General features: G+C 42.4%; 2 protein-coding genes across 4 annotated transcripts; both read right to left on the minus strand.

Moving 5' to 3' along the window:
- Positions 1–48: 48 nt before the first annotated feature.
- Positions 49–8,219, minus strand: LOC108939228 (matrix metalloproteinase-19-like). The gene is made up of 9 exons (XM_018760382.2): positions 8,130–8,219; positions 5,570–5,658; positions 4,510–4,640; positions 3,765–3,977; positions 3,431–3,676; positions 2,914–3,018; positions 2,318–2,482; positions 1,445–1,572; positions 49–285 (listed from the first exon to the last, which is right to left on the minus strand). The coding sequence occupies exons 1-9, from the start codon at positions 8,217–8,219 to the stop codon at positions 49–51; spliced, it is 1,404 nt and encodes a 467-aa protein (XP_018615898.2).
- A 7,224-nt stretch (positions 8,220–15,443) lies between these two features.
- pym1 (PYM homolog 1, exon junction complex associated factor) lies at positions 15,444–18,512 on the minus strand. Of its 3 annotated transcripts, none has more exons than XM_018760345.2 (3): positions 18,445–18,512; positions 17,504–17,597; positions 15,444–16,768 (listed from the first exon to the last, which is right to left on the minus strand). In XM_018760345.2, the coding sequence occupies exons 1-3, from the start codon at positions 18,473–18,475 to the stop codon at positions 16,204–16,206; spliced, it is 690 nt and encodes a 229-aa protein (XP_018615861.1). In that variant the 5' UTR covers positions 18,476–18,512; the 3' UTR covers positions 15,444–16,203. The 3 variants fall into 3 exon arrangements, with proteins under 3 accessions (XP_018615861.1, XP_018615862.1, XP_018615863.1); XM_018760346.2 differs by having other exon boundaries at positions 17,504–17,637; positions 18,445–18,491; XM_018760347.2 differs by lacking the exon at positions 18,445–18,512 and adding an exon at positions 18,009–18,365 and having other exon boundaries at positions 17,504–17,637.
- Between the last annotated feature and the right edge of the window lie 6,261 nt (positions 18,513–24,773).

Consider the following 24,773-nt stretch of genomic DNA (forward strand, 5'->3'; position numbering starts at 1 on the left):
TTTTTTTTTTTTTTTTTTTTTTTTTTTAATTTATTTATATATTTTAGCCTAATCGTCACACTGCATCCAGTGCTCCTGCATGTTGAGCGGATATCCACTCTCTGCAACCAGCTGTTTGCTGACTCTCCAGTATTGGTCACCCTTGAAAAAGTAGGTTCTTCCATTTGTCCAGGAAAGAGCTGCATCGAGGTTGGCTGGCAGCCCTTTGAAGAGCTGGGAGATGGGCCTTGGGTATCCCCAGAGGCTCGTGCTGTCCAGCTCATCCCACTGCCAGTACTCTGAGCCCTGTGGGTAAAGAGTGAACCGGTCAGCTCAGTGCTGGTGGATCCAGGGTTCCACATTAGCACTTGTCTGTCTGAGACAGGTACTGTAATTTGCTTAATATTTCATAGACAGGGACAATTATTCTGACAGCTGTCCAACGGACAGTAAGTGAAGGTAGGTAGGGGTAGCTGGTAGCATAGTGGTTAGAAGTGCTGCGTTTGGACCCAAAAGTCACAGGTTTAAATCTCAGTTCCAGCTGTAGTACCCCTGAGCAAGGTACTTACCCTGAATTTATCCAGTAAAGTTATACAGCTGAGCAAATAATTGTAAGTCACTTTGGAGAAAAGCATTAGCAAAATTTAAGGTAAAATATTGAATTCAATATCAAGCAATGACCACCATCATAGAGAAGAAAAAAAAGCATCGAACAGACAAACTGATGTCAGAAATTGCGTAATCTGCATTTTCATTTCAAAATGGTTTTCTTTCGATGAGACTGCAACAATTCTCAAAAATTAGGCCCAATAACTTGTTTTGGGAAAAATATTTTAAGGAAATGCTGTAATTAAAATATTGCTCAGATTATTGCAGGCAAAAGGAGAGATCTACAGTGGAGATTTTTTTTTTTTTTTTTTTTGGCGCAGGAGGGTCCAATTCCAACTGAAAACGTGGAAATGAAAGAAAATTAAGACAAATTAAAACAACTGTTTCCATGAAGACATAAATGGTTTTGTAAATTCTTCATAATTTATCAGAATTTTTTTTTTTTCTGGCCTCGAAGAAGGTGAAAGTGGCCTGAAACTGTATGTACGACCTGCAGAAGTGCATATTTAGAAAAATGAATTGAACAAACAGATGGAGTTGCTGCCCTTTAAAGGAGATTTCATTTTTACTTATTTTTTAAAGCAGAAATACAAGAATGTGCCTGCTGAAGGCAGTAAAAAAAACTGATAAGCCCTGCGATCATGTACTTATAAGAAATTTACCTAGAAGGCTTGTGCTTTAATCAAAAGCAAAATTACCCATTTGATAGTTATAGTGTAGATACATTCACAGATTCACACAAATTTTTAGGAAGTTTAGGATGGTGTTGAGCATTAATGCGGTTATACATCGTTAAGTGATAACACACGCACAGGAGAAAGCTACATGATGTCGTGAGGATTTCTTTCTACCGTACCTTGAAGAAGTATATTTTTTTTGTTGCCTCGAGGTACAAGGCTGCGTTGATATTGGAAGGAATGTTGGTCAGCTTCTTGGGGTAGCCGTGGTCAAGCTGGAAGCTGGTGTATCTCCAGACTTTATCACCTGAGTCAGCATTTTGGAGCGGGAATAAGACGAGAAGCACATCAAGACAGGAAGCCAAGGAAACATTCCAAGGGATGGAAAAATTGTGCAGGACTTGGCTTCTAGTCTCCCCAAAAATTTAAAGTTAAGCAAAGTCAAAAGATACAACACTGTAATTATTGTTGTGAACAAAACTCAAACTAAAGTATCCCATTCCTCCACTGAATTTATTGAATTTGTACCTTTGCAATCAATATTTTTGCTTATATTTTCTAATAAAATAGGAATAATCTTAAAATAGAAATCTTTTACATTTGTAACATTTTTTTTACCTAATATTCATTCCTTTAACTGACAATACACACACTTCATGAATAAATACACTGTGTGTAGATCTATGCATGCATGTACACTACTGTATTTTATTACAGCATTTGAAATACTGTAGTTTAATAGTAGTTGGGAATTTTGATAATCGCATTCTCTGGTGAGATAAGGATATTTCTTACCGTATTTGGGTTTTGTGGTATATTTGGGTCCTGATTACAATTTCCCCATTAGAAATAATGCTTTTTGTCATTTTGATCTATGTATTTTGACGAAACGAACAGATTTCCGGGAACGAATTAGAGTCATAAACCGAGGTGTGTTACAGCTACAGACAGTATGCTGTGAGAATATCCTAATCTGAGCAAGCGAAGTAAGGGGTAAGGAATCGTACTTCAAAATATCAGCTGAGTGACAGGACTCTGTAAGAAGCCGTTACCTTTAAGGAAGTAGGTCTTGCCCGTTCTCTGAGAGTGGACAGCTGCATCGAGGTTTCCAGGCAACCCTTTCCACACCTGGTTAATCCTCACCGGGGTGTTGTATCCTTTGTCGGACACTGTCCACACAAAGTCCCCGCTGAACGCGTACGTCTTTCTGAATGGCCCTGTGTGCAGGTATAAAGAGAGAAATTTCACTTTATGCTTCACAATAGAGTGCAGCCTACTTGCATAGTAGTTTGAGCGGCTGCGTTTGTACCCAAGGGTTGTAGGTTTGAACCCCACTCCTATCTGTAATAGCCTCAAGCAAAGTACTTACCCAGAATTGCTCCAGTAAAATTACCCAGCTGTATAAATGGGTAAATAATTGAAAGTAGCTTAACACTGTAAGTTTCTCTAGAGAAAGGCATTAGATAAATGCAAATGTTTCCACCCATGAGAATGGAAAGGCAAGTCATCTTATTTTCATGCAGTACATGCGTGTAAATTACACTAGTACACTAACTGAATGCCTCATTGATGCTGCGCATGTGAAGTTAATGCTGAGTAAAATCCAGCTGTTGTTTTGGGCACCAGAATGATGTGGGAGCAATCTTACCTAGCATGATGGCATCCAAGCTGGCCTTGCAGGGATCGGGCTGTTTCCCCTGTCCCTCTGCAAAGGAAGGTTGCTGGGACGGTATGTGATTTGCTGTTGGTTTCCCTTAAACAAAGATTTGATTGAAAAATAATCATATGGGCCATATTTTGTGCTGATGCATGTTTTCCCCTCATTGTAGCAATACACTGGAGTTACAGGTTTTCAAAGACAGAAACATTCTTTCAGATCATTTATATTGCTTTTTCTTTACTCATATTTATTCATTTAGCTGACACTTTTCTCCAAAGCAATTTACAGTGTTAATCTATTTACCCATTTATACAATTCTACAGGAGTGATTTTAGGGTCAGTACCTTGCTCAAGGGTACTACAGAAGGAGGTGGGATTCAAACCTGCAACCTTTGGGTCCAAAGACAGCAGCTCTAACCACTACACTACCAGTTTCTTTTATGGGTGGTTTTTAATGGTACAACTGTTACACACAAGAACAATAGATCTGAAGGCAGTTCTTTACCATACAATGCCTGGATGCCCTGCACGTCATCAGGGTGCAGCTGGAGTTTGGAACGGTACCCATTGTAGACGGGCCCCATGATAGCGCTGCTGTACCGTGAATGTCCCAGGCCCAGGGCATGGCCAATCTCATGGGCAGCAACAATACGCAGGTTGGTGCCATCATATGTGCCTTCTGTCCAGAATTCATCCCCATCAAAATGTACAATCCCTGACTCCGGGGCTTCGGCGTGAGCCAGCACCCCACCTGCAGGACAAAATGAGTACTCGCAGAGCACGGCCGTACACATTAGCAAGCGCGTTCTAGATCTTTCAGGCAGATACGGGCCACTGACCTCGCCCATCGAAAGAAACAGGACAGATGCCTCGCTTTGTGTGGAACAGGATCTTGATGTCAGCACTCCCATCGAGCGCCTCACGAAAACTCAGCGAGGTGACTTCGCTCCAGTATCTGAAGGCATCTCGGATGGCGGTGCGGGTTTTGGTTAAGCCCATGTTAGGAGTGTAATTAAGGATGCGGTAGGTCAGGTTCTTCTTACGCCAACGCCCTGGAAAAACAATTTGATAACTCGATTTCCTTTTTCACAAATATTGATTTTATTTTGTTCCATTGTTGTCATGATGGGGGGTGCGGTGGCGCAGTGGCACAGTGGGTTGGACCACAGTCCTGCTCTCCGGTGGGTCTGGGGTTTGAGTCCTGCTGGGGGTGCCTTGCGATGGACTGGCGTCCCGTCCCGGGTGTGTCCCCCTCCCCCTCTGGCCCTACGCCCTGTGTTACCGGGTAGGCTCCAGTTCCCCGTGACCCCGTATGGGACAAGCGGTTCTGAAAGTGTGTGAGTGATTGATTTCCTTTTTAGTTCAACTTCACTCAGCTAAGACATGTCCGTATGATTCATTGTGTTGGTTTTCATAAGTCCTGTGTGAAAGGTTTTTTTTTTTTTTTTTTTTACTTAATTTGATTAATAATTTGGTTAATAATAATTCAACTCATAGTTAATGAATAAAGTTATGTTTTTTGCATTATTGCGTAAACCTTTAACGAAATAGTTCATTACTTAATAATGCCACAGGGTGACTCACCAATCACTGTGTATTTGTGGAAATTGTGGTTGAAGGAGTCCTGCATGCCACAGCGAGGCCGTCTCATCATTGCTAACGTTGCTGCGTCAACCTTACCTGTGACAGGGAGGTCTGTCACCTTCTGAAAAACCCTGGGGAGGGGAAGGGAAGGAGTCTTACAAGCAGATCAGAGAGCACCACGATCAGACAGTTCAGCCATGTCTGCACTTTAGAGAACCAGGTACATTGAAACATTACCCTATGACTGGGGTGGGTTGCCAACCGCCAGATCAGAATATAAGTACAGCCCAATGTCACTCCTTAATTCCTCTGTTAATATACAGGCACTATAATTATTTACCAATGTAAAATGAGTCACAATGAGTGAATTCATGCAGATGATCCCTAAGGGAAGAAAATATAATCTTCTGTGAAGGTAGGCTAAGACATAGGATTATTTCCTGAAAAGGGGGCAAATCTTTGCTATTGCTAGATCTGTTGTTTCTGCTCTGACCAGAAAATCAGCAGGGAGGTCGTCCTTGCGGCACATTTACCGTCCCGGTGCGAGTAAAGCCAGATGTTCCAGGGTTGCCAACCAGAGTGGAATGAAAGTATAATTACCTGCTGTCAACAGCAGCAGGGAGATTAACAAATATTTCATTCCTTTGGGAGGACACATGAGCCTGAATCTTTTTGTTTCTGTCTTATGCCTGTGGTAAATTTAAATTTAACACTGCATTTTGGTTCCTTTTTTTGCTTTGCATAAAATGTTAAGCCACTTGAAATGATATATCCATTTGTACATTTGGGTACTTTTTACTGGAGTAATTTAAAGTAAGTAGCTTGCTCAAGGGTATTACAGCAGGAGGTTGGATAAAAACCTGTAACCTTTAGATCCAAAGAGCTCTAACTGCTACCAGCTGCTGATGATGCTTGCAGTTTCACTAGTGAAAATGAAGATTTTGGAAAAATCCTACTTGACCACAAGGGTAGAAGATATAACCTGAAAAGACTCCAAAAAAGCTTGGTTAATTTCGCTTAGTCAGTCCTGCCGTGCAGGTAAGACCAGCTACCTGCTTACCTGAGGGCCTGCGCAATGTCCTCGGGGCCATAGTTCTGACCGTTCATGTCCAGTGTGGTCTGCAGGTAGCCAAACTGTTTCAAGTAAGCCTGAAGAGACACATATGAAGAGGGGGCCAATGTCCAGCAGTAATGACAATAACAATAAAAATCTGATAACAGCCAATTTCAAACTATTCTTTTCCTGTAACCCTAAATGGCACAGCATTTGGTTTGACGTGTACTGCTGAAGGTGGGGTGGGAGAAGAACTGAACTGCTGAGAGCATAATTCCTCTTTTCTTTTCCAAAACTTGCATTTATGTGTACATTTGTATTTATCCATTTAGCACTCGCTTTTCTCCGAAGCAGCAGAAAACCATACAAGGAGTGCATTACATCAATAGTTGGACAGATTAGGATGCAGACACATGATTCTTGAGTACAGTCACAATCACATTCCAACATATGAACCAGTACACATTACACAAGTAGCTGCATAAGTAGGGTTTTTAAATTTTTTTTTCAAATAAAGTAACGCCTTGGGGTTCCCCCAGAGGAGCTGCAGGAGGTGTGCGGGGAGAGTGAAGTTTTGGGGACTCTGCTTGGACTACTGCCCCCGCGACCCGGTCCCGGATAAGCGAAGGAAGATGGATGGATGGATGGATGGATAAAGTAATAGATAACATGCTACATGTTTATTGACTAAATAAGGGAACTGGGGCAGAAGTAATTCCAAAAGACATGAGTTTTGAGAGCCTTCTTGAATGCTGGAAGAGATTCAGCGGTTCTGAGTAACAGAGGAAGCCAGAATTAAAAACCTTTTTTGCTTTTGGTTTTGGACCTTTAGTGTGTGGAGAATCATACCAGTTTGGTTGGGGTGTAGTGAGTGATCAGGACTTGTAGGTATTTCAGAGAACCCTTTTCAGTTGTCCTTCTCATTTCTGTATCATTACTTAAGGAAGACAGCAGTGAACTGGCATCCCACCCAGGTGGTACCCTCCCTATCCTAGTGTCCTGTGCTTCCAGCATTAACTTAGAATGACCATGACACTGACTTAGACAAGTAGTTAATGAATATGAAGGAGAGTGAGTGAGTACTTAGGGAAGATGATTGTGTGCCAAAGGCTTTATGAGGCAGTGCTGCTGGAATGAAGAAAATGGGCAGAATGTATGGCCTTGGAAAGAGTTCATGCACAAGCTTCTGTTTCCTTCCAGAAACCTGCAATTCAACTCAGTAAAAAAAAAAAAAAAGACAGTTTTCCATGAAATATAACAATAATAACAGCCAGCAGCACACAGTACATTTTTCCACATATTTCCATGCAAGCTGTCTCTGCCTCTGTTGTTCATATTCATAGTTCAGAAATTTCTTGTCTTTCTTATGCAACTCAGTTTGTGCTGTGAGATCCCAAACCGGGCTGTGGATTCATGGGATAGGGAATGAAGGGTAGTATAGCAATTAAGGACAATGATTTGCAACCTCAGGGTTTTTGGTTCAGGTTTCTGATTCTGTATTGCTATAACCCGGAGTTATTAAATTAAAAAAAAATAAAAGTTAGCCCTGCTTCAACCTTGCAAAAGACACTTGACTTGAATTGCTCTAGGAAGATGCATGAACAACTATAAATTTCCAAATAAAGAGGCATGCCTGTTTAAATAAAATGGTCTACTGCCATTTATGAACTGATGCACTCAAGATCGTGTGTGTAAATATACTCCATAAGGAAAATTACGTGTTATAAAAGTGGGTAAATAAGGCTTGTCGTGGTGGCGCAGTAATTAAATTGAGGCAGCAGAAGAGACATACAGCCACAAGCCTACAGGTACGATCACAAGGCTGGGAAATATTTTTTCCTGCATGTTTTCCTTCCAGTTGGCCAATCGCCCAATTCTTAGGTCTCCTTCTCAAAGCGAGAGCCTCCTCCAGTGTGCATGCTGTGAGCCACCTGCTTCACTGCAGGTTTCATCGAGTGAAATAACACTCCTGGAGGAGCACGCTGCTCACATGTACTCATTCAGCTGTGGCTTTTCTCCAAAGTGATATACAATGATTATTAACTAGTATTTATCTGACACCTTTATCCAAGGTGTCTTATAGTGTTAGATACTCTGCACTGAACTCCCTACAGTCGTTCACACATCTATAGAGCACAACAACACGCATTCACACACCACAGGCAGTTTAGATTTACCAGTTCACCTGAAACACATCTTTGGACTGGGGGAGGCAACCAGAGCACCCAGAGAAAAGCCATACAAACATGTAGCAAAGATGCAAACTCCCAACAGACTGATGCGTATCTGAACCCGAATCTGAATGCACAACCCAGGCACGGTGAGGAACCATCGCTATCCGGTGTGCCACCATGCACCCATCTCTCTCGACCACCCTCTAGGTATCGCTGTGAGGAGGAAAGCAAACCACAGTCTCACCACCTCGAAGGAGCCGGTTTGAGTTTCCCTGAGCATTCTTCTCACCACAGGACACTGCGGCAGGGTCCCAGGTCCAGGGCCCCACCGGACTGGCGCAAAGCAGGTTCACCAACACCTCCGTAGTGGAGATCTAAAATCTTGCTCTTACCGTGACTTCGATGAGTTCGCGCCTGTCTGTGACGGCGGACAACGCGCACAGTGTGATGGAGAACAGCATCGTGGGAAGCAGGAGACCCATTTTCTCAGTGCCTCTGTAGGAGCAGGTCCACCACCTTGGAGGGTGTCTCAGACGGAATGCCGCCCCTTTGGGCTCTGGTTACCTTACCAGAACAGGGTCCTCCCAGCGCTATGAAATGCAAGATCAGCTCAGCAGCTCTATGCTGTTATTATTTTTATACAACCGTGACTTAACACACTGTGTTCTCACTAGATATGCTTGGTATTGGTGGATTTTTCCTCTCGGTCTCTGGTTCGCACACTGTATTTATACCCTCTGGTGAGTCAGAGTCACCGTATGACCCCACTGTGACCTGTCCCATGGGAGCGTGATCTAGACGGCTTTTAAGATGGGAGGGAACCCGCAACCCTCCAGTGCTTCATCCCAAGTCTGCCCGTCATACCGACCTCATGCCCTACCCAAAACTTCCTTTGTTGCAAAATGTACAAAGGCAGCTGCTTTGGGGACGGCAGGTTTTCGTTCATTATTTTTTATATATTCCGCGTGCGTCAAGCGCGCTCCATAAACTCAACGGAACCGAAAAGGTGAAAAACACATGGCGTTGGAGGTGTACCTTAAAATTGATTGTAAAACGTCGCCCTTGTCTCGTACTGCAAAAAAGTAATTAAATGCAGAGGATGAAATTGTTTGTGGCTAGAAGTTCTTTGTAATCTTCAATTGTGGTGGGGCCACACCTTGGAAACCCTAATACATCACTTCCATTGGGTTTTCGTGGAATCCGCAAATGAGGATCTTACAGATGGAGCTATTTGTGGAGATGACATCCGATTTAAAAAGCTGCAGCTCAGTCTTGTTTTTACCAGTAAAATTTGTGTGTGTGGACAACTCGTGTACGCATGTGCTTTTGACAGTAAATCGACTAGGGACACTTGTACGGGGAAGGTAAAATAAGACAAAATACCCCATGGGCCCCATGTCTAGTTTAAATGAGCCGACGAGTTATACTAGGCGTGTCGAGCTTTGTGAAATCATAGCTGGCGTGTGTAAGAATCTCACTGCAGGAAACTAAGGGTAATTAAACATCTGGAGCAAAAAGCAAACATTTATTTTCTGCTGTTTGTACAGCGAACTGGAGCTGTCACTCGTGTAGCTAAATATCCCAAAGCTGTTTTCGGTTCCTTGAATCCTTCGCCGATGCCGAAAAGCGAAAATCATACGTTGTTTTTTTTACGCAGAATGTATAACCATCACATCTGTGGCTTTCGTTGTCTCGCTATGATTATCTGTGTGCGTGTCTTAAACTTTAAGAGGAGCGCACATTTCTCAAAGCCAAAGAGCAACCCATATCCCCTTCTGGGAAAATCAAATTAGAGGTCCGCGTCAATACGAGTCCCATATTTTATGGCCGCAAGCATTATTTACGGGCCTTGTTATTGTTTTGCTAAACGGAATTAAATATCGTCTCTCAGATTTTGACAGTTTTATTTCGGTATCTGTTGTTTTCCTTCCACTGTTTCCAGCACTCCTTACATCCCCTTTTCAACACTTGGGTACATTAATAGGTGGTAACTACCTCGTATGACGCGCGTGTGCAGCACAATTAGACACGGCATGGCGATCACGTGTCTGCGAAATGTCAGTGACCTGTGTGACTAAAGGACCCCTGGATTTATGAGCTAGTGAATTTTTGTGGCTCACGGATTGTGCAAGCGGTGGAGGGGGGGAGCGTGAGGGCGCGAGGGTGTGAGGGCGCGAGTGTGAGAAGTCTGACTGGAGATGCGTGGGGTTTACCGGGAGTCCAGCCGCTGGAGCTCCATGCAGGCGGACAGGATGCTGGAGGTTGGCAATAAACATCACGAGCGTCTGCATCCGTCGTGGTTACGACAAGGTGGGGTCATCTGAGGACTGGTGCGCGTGTGCTCTCCAGCCCGTCGGTTCACTGCGGAGCAGGCGCTGACTGTGCTTTGAACGCTCACGTTAATACTAATAATTAAAAAATAAACCAAAGCGATGCAACTGCTGGATCCGTAGGCTCCTGAAACGCAACGTTAAGTTGTTTTGTCTCCATTTCTTGCTTCAGCTCAAGCGCTCTTTCATTTTGGGTCTTGGGTCTCTCAAAAATGCACAGCCTAAGGAATGTGGGGGCATGTTTGGCTTTTGTATTATAATTTGAAGGTCCGTGGTTTGACTGCAGTTCCTGCTGTAATGCCTTTGATCGAGCCTGAATTAATACGGTAAGAATACCCTGTGGTATAAATAGGTAGATCATTGTAAGGGTTCTTATCCAGGCGCTGCGGTGGCACAGCGGGCTTGGCTGGGTCCTGCTCTCGGGTGGCTCTGGGGTTCAGGTCCTTCTTGGAGTGCCTTGCAATGGACTGGCATCCCATCTTGGGTGTGTCCCCTCCAGCCTTGCACCCTGTGTTGCCAGGTTAGACTCCGGTTTGCTGCAACACTGCTTGGGATAAGCAGTTTCAGACAAGGTGTGCGGGGTTTTTTAGCAAATGTTCTTAACCCGGAGTCCATGTAACGCATTCAGGGTGTCTGAGAAGTAAATGCTTCCTTTAAAAATTACGCAAGTAATTTACACAAGTAAATTCAAGTTAAAAACACACACACACACACACATTTTCAGAACCGCTTGTCCCATATGGGGTCACGGGGAACCAGAGCCTACCCGGCAACACAGGGCGTAAGGCCGGAGGGGGAAGGGGACACACCCAGGACGGGACGCCAGTCCGTCGCAAGGCACCCCAAGCGGGACTCGAACCCCAGACCCACCGGAGAGCAGGACTGTGGTCCAGCCCACTGCGCCACCACACCCCCCTCCAAGTTAAAAACAAGACAGAACTATTGCTCTGCTATTATTTTTTTTTTTTTTTAAATTCTACGCACAATTTTAGGGGATCCGGCTGCGCAGCAGGCTTTGCCAGGGGCCACTCTCTGGCATGTCTGGGGTTCGAGTCCTGCTTGGGGTGCCTTCCGATGGACAGGTGTCCTGTCCGGAGTGTCGTCCCCCCCCCTCAGCCTTGCACCCCATGCTGCCAGGTTAGACTCCAGCTTGCCGCAACCCCACTCAGGACGAGTGGTTTCAGACAGTGTGTGTGTGCACAATTTTTCCATGGAATTTTTTCTGGAGGGGTCCGTCCTGTCCTGGGTGTGTCCCCTCCCCCTCCAGCCTTGTACCCTGTGTTGCCGGGTTAGGCTCCGGTTCACCGCGACCCCACTTGGGACAAGCGGTTTCAGACAATGTGTGTGTGTGTGTGTGTGTGTGTGTGTGTGTGTGTGTGTGGGTCCTTAACTTTTATTACATTCTTAATAGGGTCCATGGTCTAGAAAAGGTTGAGAACCTCTGGTCTAACCCCAGCAATATAGTGTTGAGGTTGTTGTGATGTGGTGAACCTTCAGCTACAAAAATAAGAAAAGAACAAAGAAAATGTTCCACACCCTAAGTACAATGTTAAAAATAAAAATACAGACTGCAGCACATGTGACGCCTAAAGCTGTTCTGTTGCCTCTGATTGCAGACTATTGCACTTAAATATATTGATTTATTCAGAAAAGCTATGCATGCAGAGGTATCCATACAACAGTGTACACGTGTGTTTTGGCTGTGATAGTGACGCCGTCTTTGGTAATCCTGCTTCCAGTGTGATGGAATGAGCTCCCTCTGTCCCTCGGAACTGCTGAGTCCTTCTCAGCATGCAAAAAGAGTTTCAAAATCCATCTCTTTCGGACCCACTTCTCTCCTGATTACCAATCAACTGCATAAATATTCACTACTTATCCCTTCTAAAAAAACTTGCTCCCTTCTCAATACTATACACAGCTATTCATGCAATGTGTGCCAGCAAAAACTGCAGTATTGGATTAATTGGCTGCACTTTGTGAGCTGCTTGTCTGCATCTGCCTTTCTGTGTGTTGGTGAAATGTGCTTTTGTTTACCTTGAGTCGCACATCGCTTTGGAGAAAAGCATCTGCTAAATGATTCAATGTCAATGTAAAGACAATGGTGCTTTAGTATGAAAGTGAATGAGGGCTAAAGGATGTGCTGATGTCACCTCTAGGGTCACGGGGCTGTTGATACGCGATTAAGGAGTTCAGTGGCTCTGCTTTAGTGCGGTGGGCCATTTCCATCTGTAGACACTGGGGCAGTGGAGAAAGCATGTGACTTTACAGAGGGGGTCAGCAAAATGCTAGAAGAACAAGGTGAGTCTCAGGGTAGTGATGCATTGTGTGCCTTGCTAAATCTGTCCTTAGCCAGCAGGTGGTGTAGTGGCTAAAGCTACTGCCGTCCATTTGAAGAACTCCTGGTTGAAGCCCACCTCCTACTGTAGTGCCCTTGATCAAGGTACTTACCCTGGATTACTCCAGCAAAAATTAGAAAGCCTTATAAATGGGTAAATCAGTGTAAGTAGCTTAACATAAGTTACAATGTTATGTGCATAAAGGGAGGTATGGTAGCACAGCAGGTAGCATTGCTGTCTCACACCACCTGGGTGGTACAAGAAGATGAGTTCACATGTTCTCCCCATGTCTGTGTGGGTTTTCTTCAGGTGCTCTGGTTTCCTCCCACAGTCCAAAGACATGCTGTTCAGGAGGATAAGTAACTCTAAAGTCACCTGTAGTTTGTGAGGGAGAGTTAGAAAGTGTGTTTCATTGGTGTATGGATAAGTGGCACATTATATCTATCATTGTAAGTCACCTGGGGTTAGTAAGGTGTGGGCTCATAGAACTACAGTGTTAATTGGAAGTCGCTTTAAAGAAAAGTGACTGCTAAATGAATAAATGTACATAAAGGTGCTAAAGAAAGAAATTTGCCCTCTGCTTTTTTCTGTTTCTACCTTGTTTTGCATTTTTACCTCCCATTTAACATAGCTCACATACACTCTATATGAGTGCAGTTACTATATTTGTTTCAGTTAACTGCTCCTTAATCTTTCCATGTCCTTCTAAAGCACCATAATGGTTATTTCACCTCATCATGCTGAGACACCAAAAGAGAAAAAGTGCAGGCTGCTGAAAACAGTGCATGATCGGATATGGGTGGAGCGCTAACCACTCATTTGCAGAAACAGAAAGAACGTGTCTAACAGTCGGGATGTTGCAATGCAGAAGCTGCTTTCTGTGCATAATTATTTTAGAGCATTATGCCGGTAAGTTCAGAGCGTGTGAAGTTCTTGGCACCTACGTTCTAGGCTTGCACATCTCTCCATGTGACCCACATGTGAAAATGCATCAAACAAGTTGTTGCCCATCATTTGAAAGACTTGGGTTTTACTCTTGCTCCTCCTGTAGTGGTTAGGCAAAGTACTTACCCTCAATTGATATAGTAAAAATTAAGCAGCTGTGTAAACTGGTACATCATTCATCATTGCTTTGGGGAAAAGCATCAACAAAATGTATAAAAGATATATAAATGTATCAAGAGAGCTTGTAGAAAATGATTCGTATGAAGTTAGCGTTGAATTGTTAAAGGCTGCCTGAATTGGCTTTATGAGAGCAAGAGCCAGACAAATTCATCATAACTCACCACTCCTTTGTGTATAAACCAGATCCATAGACACAAAGTGCTTTATTAAAACACCTGTTGACCAGTGCCCTTTAAAACCAGGGTCTCATGGGCCACAGTGTTTTCCAGCTTGTCTATCAAACTCCAAAATTACAATTCTGTGCTTATGTGCCCAGCTACAATAAAAATCTACACACTGTGGTGCATTCAGATGTCATGTTGTCCAGTTGCCACCGTCACCTGCATCAAGCTGTCCACATTAACATTGAGTCCAGTTGCTCAAAGTTTATAGCCAAGCTCAGAATTTCTCAAGAAATCAGCTCCTGAAAGATGTTGCTGTAGTGCCATCTACATATTTCTCTCTCTTAGTTCTGTTAATAGATAGGGTGTTGCACAAGGTTACACAACATACCCAGCAGATTCACGCCCCTCACAAATCACCACGATTGAAGATCACTGTTTGAGACTATGACTATACGCCCTTCCAGCAACTGACAGGGTTTGCAGGCTTTTATTTCACCCCTTATCAAGGAATAAATTGTCCTAAATTATGACTGACATTTGATCATAATGCAAAAATTTATATTGTAAGGAATTATTCAATTCCCTTGGGGAATGCAATGCCATTGTGCTTCTAAGGGTCTGTTTTTTTCTCTTTTTTTTCCCCAAGAAAATTTAAACATGCCCGATAGTGCCAGATGTTCCAGTAAAAGCCTGTGCAAACACACATCATCGGAAACCGCTTGTCCCATGCGGGGTCGCTGGGAACCGGAGCCTAACCCGGCAGCACAGGGCACAAGGCCAGAGGGGGAGGGGACACACCCAGGACAGGACACCAGTTCATCACAAGGCACCCCAAGCGGGATTTGAACCCCAGACCCATGAGAGAGCAGGACCCGGTCAAACCCACTGTGCCACCGCGACCCCCGCCTGTGCATACTGAACATCATTATCATCCCAGGAATCTGGCAGCAGGTCTCCCAGTCCTTATTGACACGTCACTGAACTAACTTTCATTATTTTAAATAATTTAGCTCCGTCTCTCTCAGTAATATGTTACCTGTAGTTAAAGAGTTCAGAAAACATGCTGCAGGCCTTCATAAACAGCATTGATAAGAAATGACAGAAGAAATAAAAACATTGGTTGTCAACCATCCTGGTGACACACTGGTCCAGAGCCTATCCCAAAAGCATTGGGTGTGAGGTAGGGTACACCCTGGATGGGACGGCAGTCCATCACACTGTAATCAAACGCACACACTCACTCACAGTCATGCAAACTCCACACAGACATACGCGGATTCAAATCCACATCCAATCCCACAGCCCAGGAGAAGTGAGGCACCAGAACTACCCGCTGCAGCACCATGCCACCCATTCCCAACCATGCTGATGATGATTTAAAAAAAAAAAAAAAAAAAAGAAAAATTTAGGGCCAATAAAGAAAAAACAGAAAAAGCTAATGAGTATAATTGTTTCAGGAGGCAGCAGGTGGTGTAGTGCTTAGGGTTGTTCCCTTGTAATCAAAAATCCTTCTATAGTACTTTAGATCAAGACTCAACTCGAACTGACAACAGTAAAAATACCCAGATGTACAAACAGGTAAAAAAAATTCTGATTACCTTTGTTACTTAATTCATTCTAAATTATCTTTGTATCAGCCAAATAAATAATAACCTGTAAAACATCGTAACACAGCACAGGAAGAGGTCAAAGAGTATCAAGTGCCCCAAGGAAAAACCTTCTTAGCAGAGCAATTTGGGGGGGGGGGGGGGGGGAGTTTAAAATTGCAGGCTGGAATGTTAATGTTTTACATCTAAAATTATTCCCCTAATCTGAGGTTAGACACTTTTTTCCTGTACTTGCCCAGAGCATTATTCATTAGTTTTTAACAAAACCTTTGTTTCCCACAAAATTATTTGCTGAATGCCTTTTTACAATGACATGATGGTGCCATCTAAATATAAGCCATTTATAATGGTGACTCCAGTGTAAATTGAAAAAACACATGTTTCACTGTGAGGAACAGATAAGTTTTGACCCGCACTGGCTCCAAAATAAATGACAATGTGCAACAAAATGTGGAACTGGTGGTTTGTTACACCAAAGGGCACTCTATTGTGTTTGGCAGACAAGTTCTAAGATGAGCTCTAAAACGTCCTCTAGAGGATGAGACAAGACATAGCAACCCATAACACAGACCAGAGAAGCAACAGCAACTGTCACAACTAACACATTTTTATGCAAACAAATCAATATCACTGAGGTTTTCTAACTGTAATACTGGAATAAAAACGAAATATGACAACGGAAAATAAACCGGATGCTTTTTGGATTCCAAAGGATTACAAAACGACAGCAACTTTTATTAACCATTTCTACACCCAAATACCCCCAAACCACCCACCCTGAAATCCCTTCCCACTTTACACAGAATAATGTACTGTCAAGAATATAAACACATATGCTTGGAAACACATAAGCAAACAATGTTTATATTCTTGACAGCTGCTAGGCTCCCACCCACTTCCATTCTTATGAATCCTTTTCCAGCTCCTCCAGCTCCTCTTGCAGGGCCTGGGCCCGACCCAACTTCTCAAGCTGCTCCTTGGTCGGTTGCTTGATCTCACCAGAGTCCAATTTCTGCTGCAACTCCTCCACCTGCCGCAGCTTCTTCTTCAGGTTTTTTATCCTCTTGGCTTTCTCTGCAGCGGGGACGTCCACCTGTGTCCCAGCCTGAGGAGCTATGCCTACCTGTTGCAGTGCAGGCGCTTTGTTGTCCCTTCCTTTGCCCTCAATCTCCACCTTCTCCACAGCAGCACTCAGAGCTTGAATCCCTTGCTCTGAACTACCGTTACCCTCCTGCCCTTGGTGCTGCTGTTGCTGCAACTGCTGCTGTTGCTTTCGCTTCTCCCTGCGCTTCATGTTGCGCTTGGCGGTCTTCGAGAGACCAGGGGTCTCATTCTCCCGTTCGGCACCACTCCCCGTAGCCGCTACCGCCTGCTGGTGCTGCTGCCGTGCCTGTGCTGCATCTTCTGGGTTCATGCCTGGTGGAAGGTCTGGTTTGCTCTTGAAGAACTTCACATATTTGTTCTCATAACTGCCAGCAAACAGCAAGGTGTGCACAGTTAATGAAACTCTTCACAACATTCCCTACACGCACCTACTTTGTATTAATTCCTAGGACTTTAGTGAACAGTAACTGGGAGAAGCAGATCTGAATAAATCAACTCACTCTCATGAAGTGGAAACCCAATCAAGAACAAGGCCAGTATTATTCAACTATGAAGAATAACTGGACTGGTCCAGATCCTATCCATGAAGCACAGGGTGCAGCAGGATACACCCTGGGTGGGACCCCAGTCCACCCCAGGGTAATGTACACACTATAAACAATTTTAAGTCTCCCATTCACTTGAAACACCTGTTTTTGGACTATGTGAGTACATCAGAGAACCCAGAAAAAACCCAAACTACGCACAGTCAAAGCTGGATTTGAACACAGATCCATTTAAATTAAATTAGAATTGAAAACAATTGAGAAAGAATCCATCATACTTTTTACTTCACTGGCACATTTGAATCTGCACATTAGCAACTGGGTAAATTTTCACGACCCCAGTGAACTGTAATTTAATCAAAGTTTGAACCAGCAAACGATGTTGATGCTCATAAAGTACCATAAAGGTGGTAAAAGCTCGAGTCTTACCAACTTGTAAACAAACAGCTGAGGAGCGGTGAGGCACCAGCACCCTAAAATCGGTACTAACAAATATCTGCTCTACTAGGACAACCCATTTACAACAAACAGTGTCTGTAAGGGAGCAGTACTCACACAGGCACCTCTTCTTGGGGCACATAGCCTTCCTTTACTCGCCGGGGTTTCCGCCAGGTACCGTCCGGCCGTTGCGTGGCAGCGATGTACTTCCCTGGAACAGGGTAAAACATGGGGCAACAGGAAAGGGAATTCTAAATGGAAATGACAGAGGTGAAATCACAAACTCTTAATCAATGTCCAGTCTTGTGGAAAAGTACACTGCCTTATACACCACAGAAATGTTAAATGTCTACTAAATCTCTCCTCTACTGACATTTGAACAGTGCTTTTAACGACACCAATATTTATAAGCGGCTGTTTAACCACACAGTACTAACACAATATCAATTATCAAGCCACAAAATGACAACATGTTGCTCAATGGACTTTTTTAATTTCATCATATAAAAAATAGTATCGCACAGTAACACCACCGTGTTTCCTAACAGAAGATGACTCGCCATTCGTGTATAAAAATAAGTTAGTGAATGAAAGTGTGGTAGATGATGGTCGTGGCTCTTACTCTTAGCTCAGCAGGCAACTAGTGCTAGCTAGGCTAGTACTAGCTAGCTGCACCACACTGTTTTAAAAAATTGTAAATAAAACGGTAGAAACGTTTTTTTTTTTGTGGCATTACTAACTTGAGTTGGAGGTCTAAAATGGGCATTTTATCGAACCGGGAGGTTAAATGCCAATGTTTCTGTCTGAAACGTGCCTTTGCTGCAGCTAGCCTATGCTAATAGTTAGCTAACAACACAGCATCTCTTCATTTTATGAACCATTCTTTCACCCTAGCCATAGCAGCTTCACTGCTAACCACGTTTTTCCCCCCACTTGGAGGGCGAAACGGAATTGTTTGTAAGTAACAGACAGATATCGCTACGCCTTTATCGGACGTGTATATAATAAGGCTAAAAAAGGCTGCTCTGGACGCGAAAGCGAACGTGCTCCAGTTTTACCAGATTCGTCTGTCACATAGGGCGTCGCCATCTTGAAACGCGATGCACTTCCGTCTCCCCGGCGGAAGCGGCGCTGTTGAGCCAAAAAACCAGCTTAAGCGCTTTATTCCATCCTTTCTTAGCTTCATTCTGTGTTACATCGTTTAGCAAACAGGTTTCTCCAAAGCGATTTCCAGTAAACACTATGTAGTGTTATTAGCCCACACCTTATTCATCCAAGGTGACTTACACTGCTGCATGCACTACTTACAGTGAATCACTCATCCGTACACAGTGAAACACACTTTCCATCATCTCCATTAGTAACTCACACACAATGGCTGACTTATTCAGCAGTCCCTCTGAACAGCATGTCTTTGAAGTGTGGGAGAAAACCAGAGCACCTTGAGGAAACACACCCAGACACAGGGAGAGCATGCAAACTCCACACAGACTGAGCGTGGCTTGAACCCATGTCTCACAGCGCGTGAATGGTGCGAGAGAACAGCAACACTACTATGATATTTTTATGTATATAGACCCTTTAATGTATTTTTCTTACATATCGTAATGAAACCGGTTGTGAAAACTGAAAGAAAACCCAAAATGTACAATTTGCCAATGTATCAGTTTAAACAGCTGGACATTTAAGTGTTGTTATGTGATGGTGACTTGCAACATTCAGGCAGATTTTCAGAATGCTTTTGACTTGTGGAGCAGTGACAAGTAATGGTTAGGCATCCCTTTAGTTAGTGAGATTATGAAATACTTTACTTGGGGGGCAGAGCAAAAATATGGGGGGGCAATGCCCACCCCAACCCCCTCTTGTCCTCACCCTGGATATGTTACTCTGCATTTGCGAGATGCTTTTCTCCAAAACAGCATGCAACTGAAGGTATACAAAAATTGTATTCAGTAACAGGCAAAGGGGTTTAAATTAAGACTTGGGATTTGAGATCCTCCTTGAGTGTTAGGTAGGATTGACAGATCTGCGGGAAAGAGGAAACTCATTCCACCACATCAGAGCTAAAACTGAGAACCAACAGATTTTGAATTTAGTAACTCTTTTCAGCGGGAGAAGTTTTGCAGCCAGGTTTGGAAGTGCTGAGGTGGAGAGAATGATTAGGTCCTGCAGGTATTGTATATCACGAGGGGAGGGGCAGGGGGAACATGTCCCCCTCAGTATTCAAGCAAGCTTGTGCATAACACCTCTGAGTATGACTAACAATTTTTCATTCCCCCAATACCTAGCAAGTTGTTATGCCACTGCCTGCGGGTATCCAGGTACTGATCATTTGTATTTGTTAGAAGAAACACATGGGAACATTTTTGCACATCAAATACAACTCTTGTGGCATTCTTAGATCAGCTGGAGAGGACTGGTGGCGGAGGCCAGAAACACCCACTTGAGGACACGTAAGAATGATTAATTCAATTTATGAACGAACATATTCAATTAGTTCTGCTATAGTTGTGTTTTTATGAGACATTACCGTATGATAATTCATATAATGAAAACAACAGCTTTGATAGATAAAATGGGGTTGGGGCAAAACACATAAAATGCAGCAATAAATACCTAAAAAACTCACAGCATACCGAAAATCAAATCAGAAGATAGATCTAAAACATAATCTATTGCAAGTAAATTATAAAACACATAAATAATGAGAGAAAATGTAGTTTATGACACTTCTTATGAAGAGTTCTACAATATCGATCTTCTAAAATTTTATCCTTTCTTTTATTTTCTTTACCAGTGCTTTGACACCAAGATACTTCTTTGCTTTTATCTCTTTGAGCAATCATATTTAACTTTAATACATACATCCATACGTCAAAATTAAACACTAATGCTAAATATGCCTGGTGAAAGTTTGAATTTTTGGAATGAGGTCTTGTTTTTTTTCCCCACACAATGTAATTAAGACAAGCATTATAGCAGAACAGGTTGTATCCTATTTGGGCATGTATAATCTAACATAAAAATATTAAACTTCATTTGAAAAAACTGTAGGGCCAATGAGATTGAGCTGAAAATTTTGCTAAGCAACAATTTTCTTTAACAAGTGCTTGAACAATACTGTGGAAATGATGTACTATAACAGTATCTATGCCATATCAAACAGTCAATTCCACAAGGTAGTGACACAGGCAAAGAATATTATTCAAAATGAGATGAGGTTGGATACCTGCCAGGCCTTCCACAGGTACCTGCATGTCTGTGCGTATACAACAATGACATCAAACAATTTAGAAAAAGTCACTCTATGGAAAAGTGATTATCAAACATCAGTTAAAAAAATTATGTATGTATTTAACACAAAGTATACAAAACAGAATTACAGAATTGCATTACTGTAATAAAAATGCCACATGTACAAGTTCATATTTCATTATACTATAAAATGACAATATTCAAACAAAAACATGATACTACTTTAATATTGTGAATTATACAATATAAGAAATGATTGTTAGGGTGGGGATTACATAGAACTCTTTTTGTAGAAGCAGGTTTCACAGGTAAAACGGACAAGCTGCTCAGCACCCAAATATGTAAGGATATGCTGTTACCTGCCTGTAGGAAATGAATAGACAGCAGACCAAATCCATCTGATCTCTCATGCAGTTGTTATGTCTGCAGATCTCTGTTTCCCCGCATACACCATTTCACAGGGATGTTTCATCATCTGAATCACACTGCTTGTGAACCATTAGACACCTTATACATTGACCTTCAACAGCGCAGTGAGGTACCACATGCAACACCACCACACTCTACATGAGTGCAAATGGACTTAAATAGCATACCAAATTTTTGTACATCACCCACTTTCCATCATCTTTAGTGGGCAACCTCCCAACTCACTAATCTGCTGAAACATCCAGTTGGGACAGATGTACAAAGTGAGAGGAGACATGAAACAAAAGTCAACAGTTCAACCACATGGGAAACATTACCAAAAGAGTAAGATTGACACACTGTGGGAATAGGTCAGGTCCATCATAAATCTGTATTTGAGCTTATGTGGTAAGCAATGTTTTCTGATTTCAAATCCTACTTGTAAGGGACTCCTTCATGTTGCATGTAAATACACACACTCACACACTCTGAAACTGCTTGTCCCAAGCATAATCAATTTTTCTTTCATGTTATTTCACATGGTTTATGAATCAGTGTGGCAATTGCTTTCCTTTAAAACGTGTCATAGACTATCAGAACAAGCCTTCAAATTGTCAGTAACAAAGTAAATGTGATTCCAGAAGTCTTATAAATGGATGTGATTAAAAGAAAACCTACAACACCTGATGTGAATTCTTAGATAAAATCCACTGAACTGGTTTAAAAACAAGGGAAAGCAAGAGATGATCTTTGCAAGTATAAAAGGTGACAACACCTTAAAACTTGCTGGAAAGTCTAGGGTTTAATTGTATAGTTGGACAGTGAGTTGCTGGGACAACTAGTATGATAGTGGTTAGAGCTGCTGCCTTTCAAACCTGTAACCTTTGGGTTTAATCTCATCTCTGGCTGTAATACTCTCAAGCAAGGTACTTTCCCTAAATTGCTGCAGTAAAATTACCCAGCTGTATAAATGGGTAAAAAAAAAAATGTAAAGTAGCTTAACATTGTATGTTGCTTTGGTGAAATGTGTCAGCTAAATTAATATAAGTTGAATAGTAGTTAAGGAAATAAACACAAAACCTGATTGTTGCTGGGCCAAACCCTATTCCTTGCTTCTACTGCAGTACCTGTGAGTAAAATACTTAACTGGGACAGCTGGTAGTGCAGCAGTTAGAACTGCTGCCTTTGGACCCAAAAGCTACAGGTTCAAATCCCATCTGCAGCTGTAGTACCCTTACTCTAAAACTGCTCCAGCAAAATTACCCTGCTGTTTAAATGGGTAAATAATTCTAAAGTTGCTTTGGAGAAAAGCATCATATATAATAAAATTGTTACACTTTTTCAGTCAGCTGCATAAATGTGTCAGATACTGTAAGCTGCTTAGCATGAAAGTGTCATCTATGCACTCACTAGAAGCTCACATATATCAGTATATTTTGGTCAGTTCATCCAGGTGTGTGTGTGCCTGACATCGAATGACAGTGTTGGCTAGAAGTATAACTACAGTGCTATCCTTACAATGGCACAACTTCAGTTTCCACCATACGTCCCATTAGCCTGTGTCTTCTGGAAGGAATAAGGGGTTGTCAGCACCCCCAGCACTCCCACCATGCATCATAATGCTGCTGCTTTTGGGCTGTAGGAGAGGCATAAGTTGCTTACTTCGATCAGGAAGAACTGATTTCTCTTCTCTGCAATTTCTCTTACAAATCACTGTTTTTTCACTCTTTTTTTTCCACTATTGTCTAGTAAAAATTGCTTGCATGCCCTTAATTTGTAATACAGAGAACGGGAACACCACCTGTAAATATTTGTGGCAGAATACTGACAAGCATGTGTACATTGGAAGCAATGTCTTTAAAAAAAATAACAGAGGGATTGCGCCACATGAGTCATATCACTACAGGTAGAAAATCTGACAGGTCTTTTATGTTGTAATCTTGGTCTGAAAAAGTGACGCCACGCTATGAAGTTATAAAAAACCAAGATTTTTCCGGAAGAAGAGAGAAATTTTTCACAGAGGGTGATTTACATTTTGCAATGCTTAAAACTGTCAAACTGAATACTTCAGTGACAGACTTAAGTTGTGGAGGAAGTGGGTGCTGACTTTGAGGAAAGTGATCACGAATGTTGCTCTGATCGCATCTAAAGGTAACATGCAGACAGATTTGTCATCCAATTAAATAATAGGCGCCTGACATTTCCAGTGAATTCTGCAGTCTAATTGCATACTGTTGTGTGTTGAACACAAAACATCCTTAACTCCCTCCCTCCCTTTTCATGGGCATTATTAAATTTGCATTTCAGTAATTTCAGCAGAAAACGATAAGGAGAGCCTCAGAGCAAATGGAAAAGCAGATAAATGTAATAGTTTTTTTTACATGATATGATGAAACCTCTCTTGAGGGGAATTTTAGCATCAATTATTTTTGCATTTTATTCATGCTTGAATTGCACTGTGGCTTTTTTTTTCCTTTTGGAGTTTATTCCGTGAATTGCTTTCACTTCCCTATTGCAAAAGGTAACAGTAAACAAAATAAAAAAATAAAAATCACACACTTGATCATGCCACGTGATCACCATTGTTTTTATATAAACAAATTTTGCACGTGTTTACCTGGAAATGCTTTGAAGATTTGAAATGTGGGATATATTTTGAATTTGAGGAAGTAGGCCAGAGACGAAAACATACAGTAACTCATAGCAAGGGCCATGTTAGAAAACTGCACTAAACCAAAGGCGACACGTGGAAGGCAGCTGACATTACTTTGACCTTTTGTTTTAGCGTTTGCATCCTCCGCTAGTTCATCTGGGTGGTGTATCACGTATACTTGTGGTCACTCTGATTACCATAGGGACAGGGAAGATGTCACTGCATGACAATTGGAATAGTGGTCCACTCAACATCATGACCATAATTTTGTTAGCATTTACTGAAAATGAATGGATTGAGGGTTCACTGCTCTTTACCTTTCTCCCGCATTCTTTGGTGCTGGGATTGCGTCTTTCCATGACCTTATAGCTCAGCACAAATGCAGATGACATCGAAAATGCCGTCTTACAAGCAACGTGGTTTTCAATACCACAAAAACCTGTTTCTTAACGCTATTGGCCAGCATTGCAATGCAGACTGACAACAAACCACATAACCCACTAGGATTTTTGGCACAATGTGACTATGTGGTGGGACTTCACAACCAAAGTGCACTGGCAACTGGCAGTTGTCCCATTGCCCACAATCCAGCTGACACAGATAGAGCAGCACATTCTCACATTCCACAAGCAAGATTATGAGGTAAATTCAGACAGCTGTTTGTAATACACCACCCAACAACAGAGCAGAAGAGCTGTAAGGTACAAAGTACTGTATATGGTCAAAGGGCACCATATCGTTGTGTGTCGCTCTTTGCGCCTCATGTTCCACAGTTACCTATATGAGGAAGGAGAAGAAATTATACAACCATAACAAGATTGCATGGGCAGAGATTAAAATAATTTCCCGCAACGATTTGTTCTTCTTCATTTGCCAAGTACAGTACTTCCACTAAGACTGCTGTAAGCATTGCCATAACCACTACCACCATTTTCACACTAACTTTTAATGTGAACTTATGCACTTCATCTACTAGTTGCTTTCCTTCGTTTGCCCTCTCATTATGACAAAGCTGGCTTTTACACATGTGGAAGCTGTTGGACCTGAAACTTGCAGGACTGGATACCCATA

Source organism: Scleropages formosus, chromosome 19 (assembly GCF_900964775.1).
Source record: "Scleropages formosus chromosome 19, fSclFor1.1, whole genome shotgun sequence".
In the NCBI taxonomy this organism is placed as follows: domain Eukaryota; kingdom Metazoa; phylum Chordata; class Actinopteri; order Osteoglossiformes; family Osteoglossidae; genus Scleropages; species Scleropages formosus.

Coding starts and splice junctions, on each gene's coding strand:
- LOC108939228 (XM_018760382.2), bottom strand. CDS start 8,219: ATGGGTCTCCTGCTTCCCACGATGCTGTTCTCCATCACACTGTGCGCG. Junction 3,978..4,509: donor CCACAAATACACAGTGATTG/GTGAGTCACCCT, acceptor TTGTTTTTCCAG/GGCGTTGGCGTAAGAAGAAC. Junction 3,019..3,430: donor GGGCATCCAGGCATTGTATG/GTAAAGAACTGC, acceptor TCTTTGTTTAAG/GGAAACCAACAGCAAATCAC.
- pym1 (XM_018760345.2), bottom strand. CDS start 18,475: ATGGCGACGCCCTATGTGACAGACGAATCTG. Junction 17,598..18,444: donor CTATGTGACAGACGAATCTG/GTAAAACTGGAG, acceptor ACCCTGTTCCAG/GGAAGTACATCGCTGCCACG. Junction 16,769..17,503: donor CCCCAAGAAGAGGTGCCTGT/GTGAGTACTGCT, acceptor GTTTGCTGGCAG/TTATGAGAACAAATATGTGA.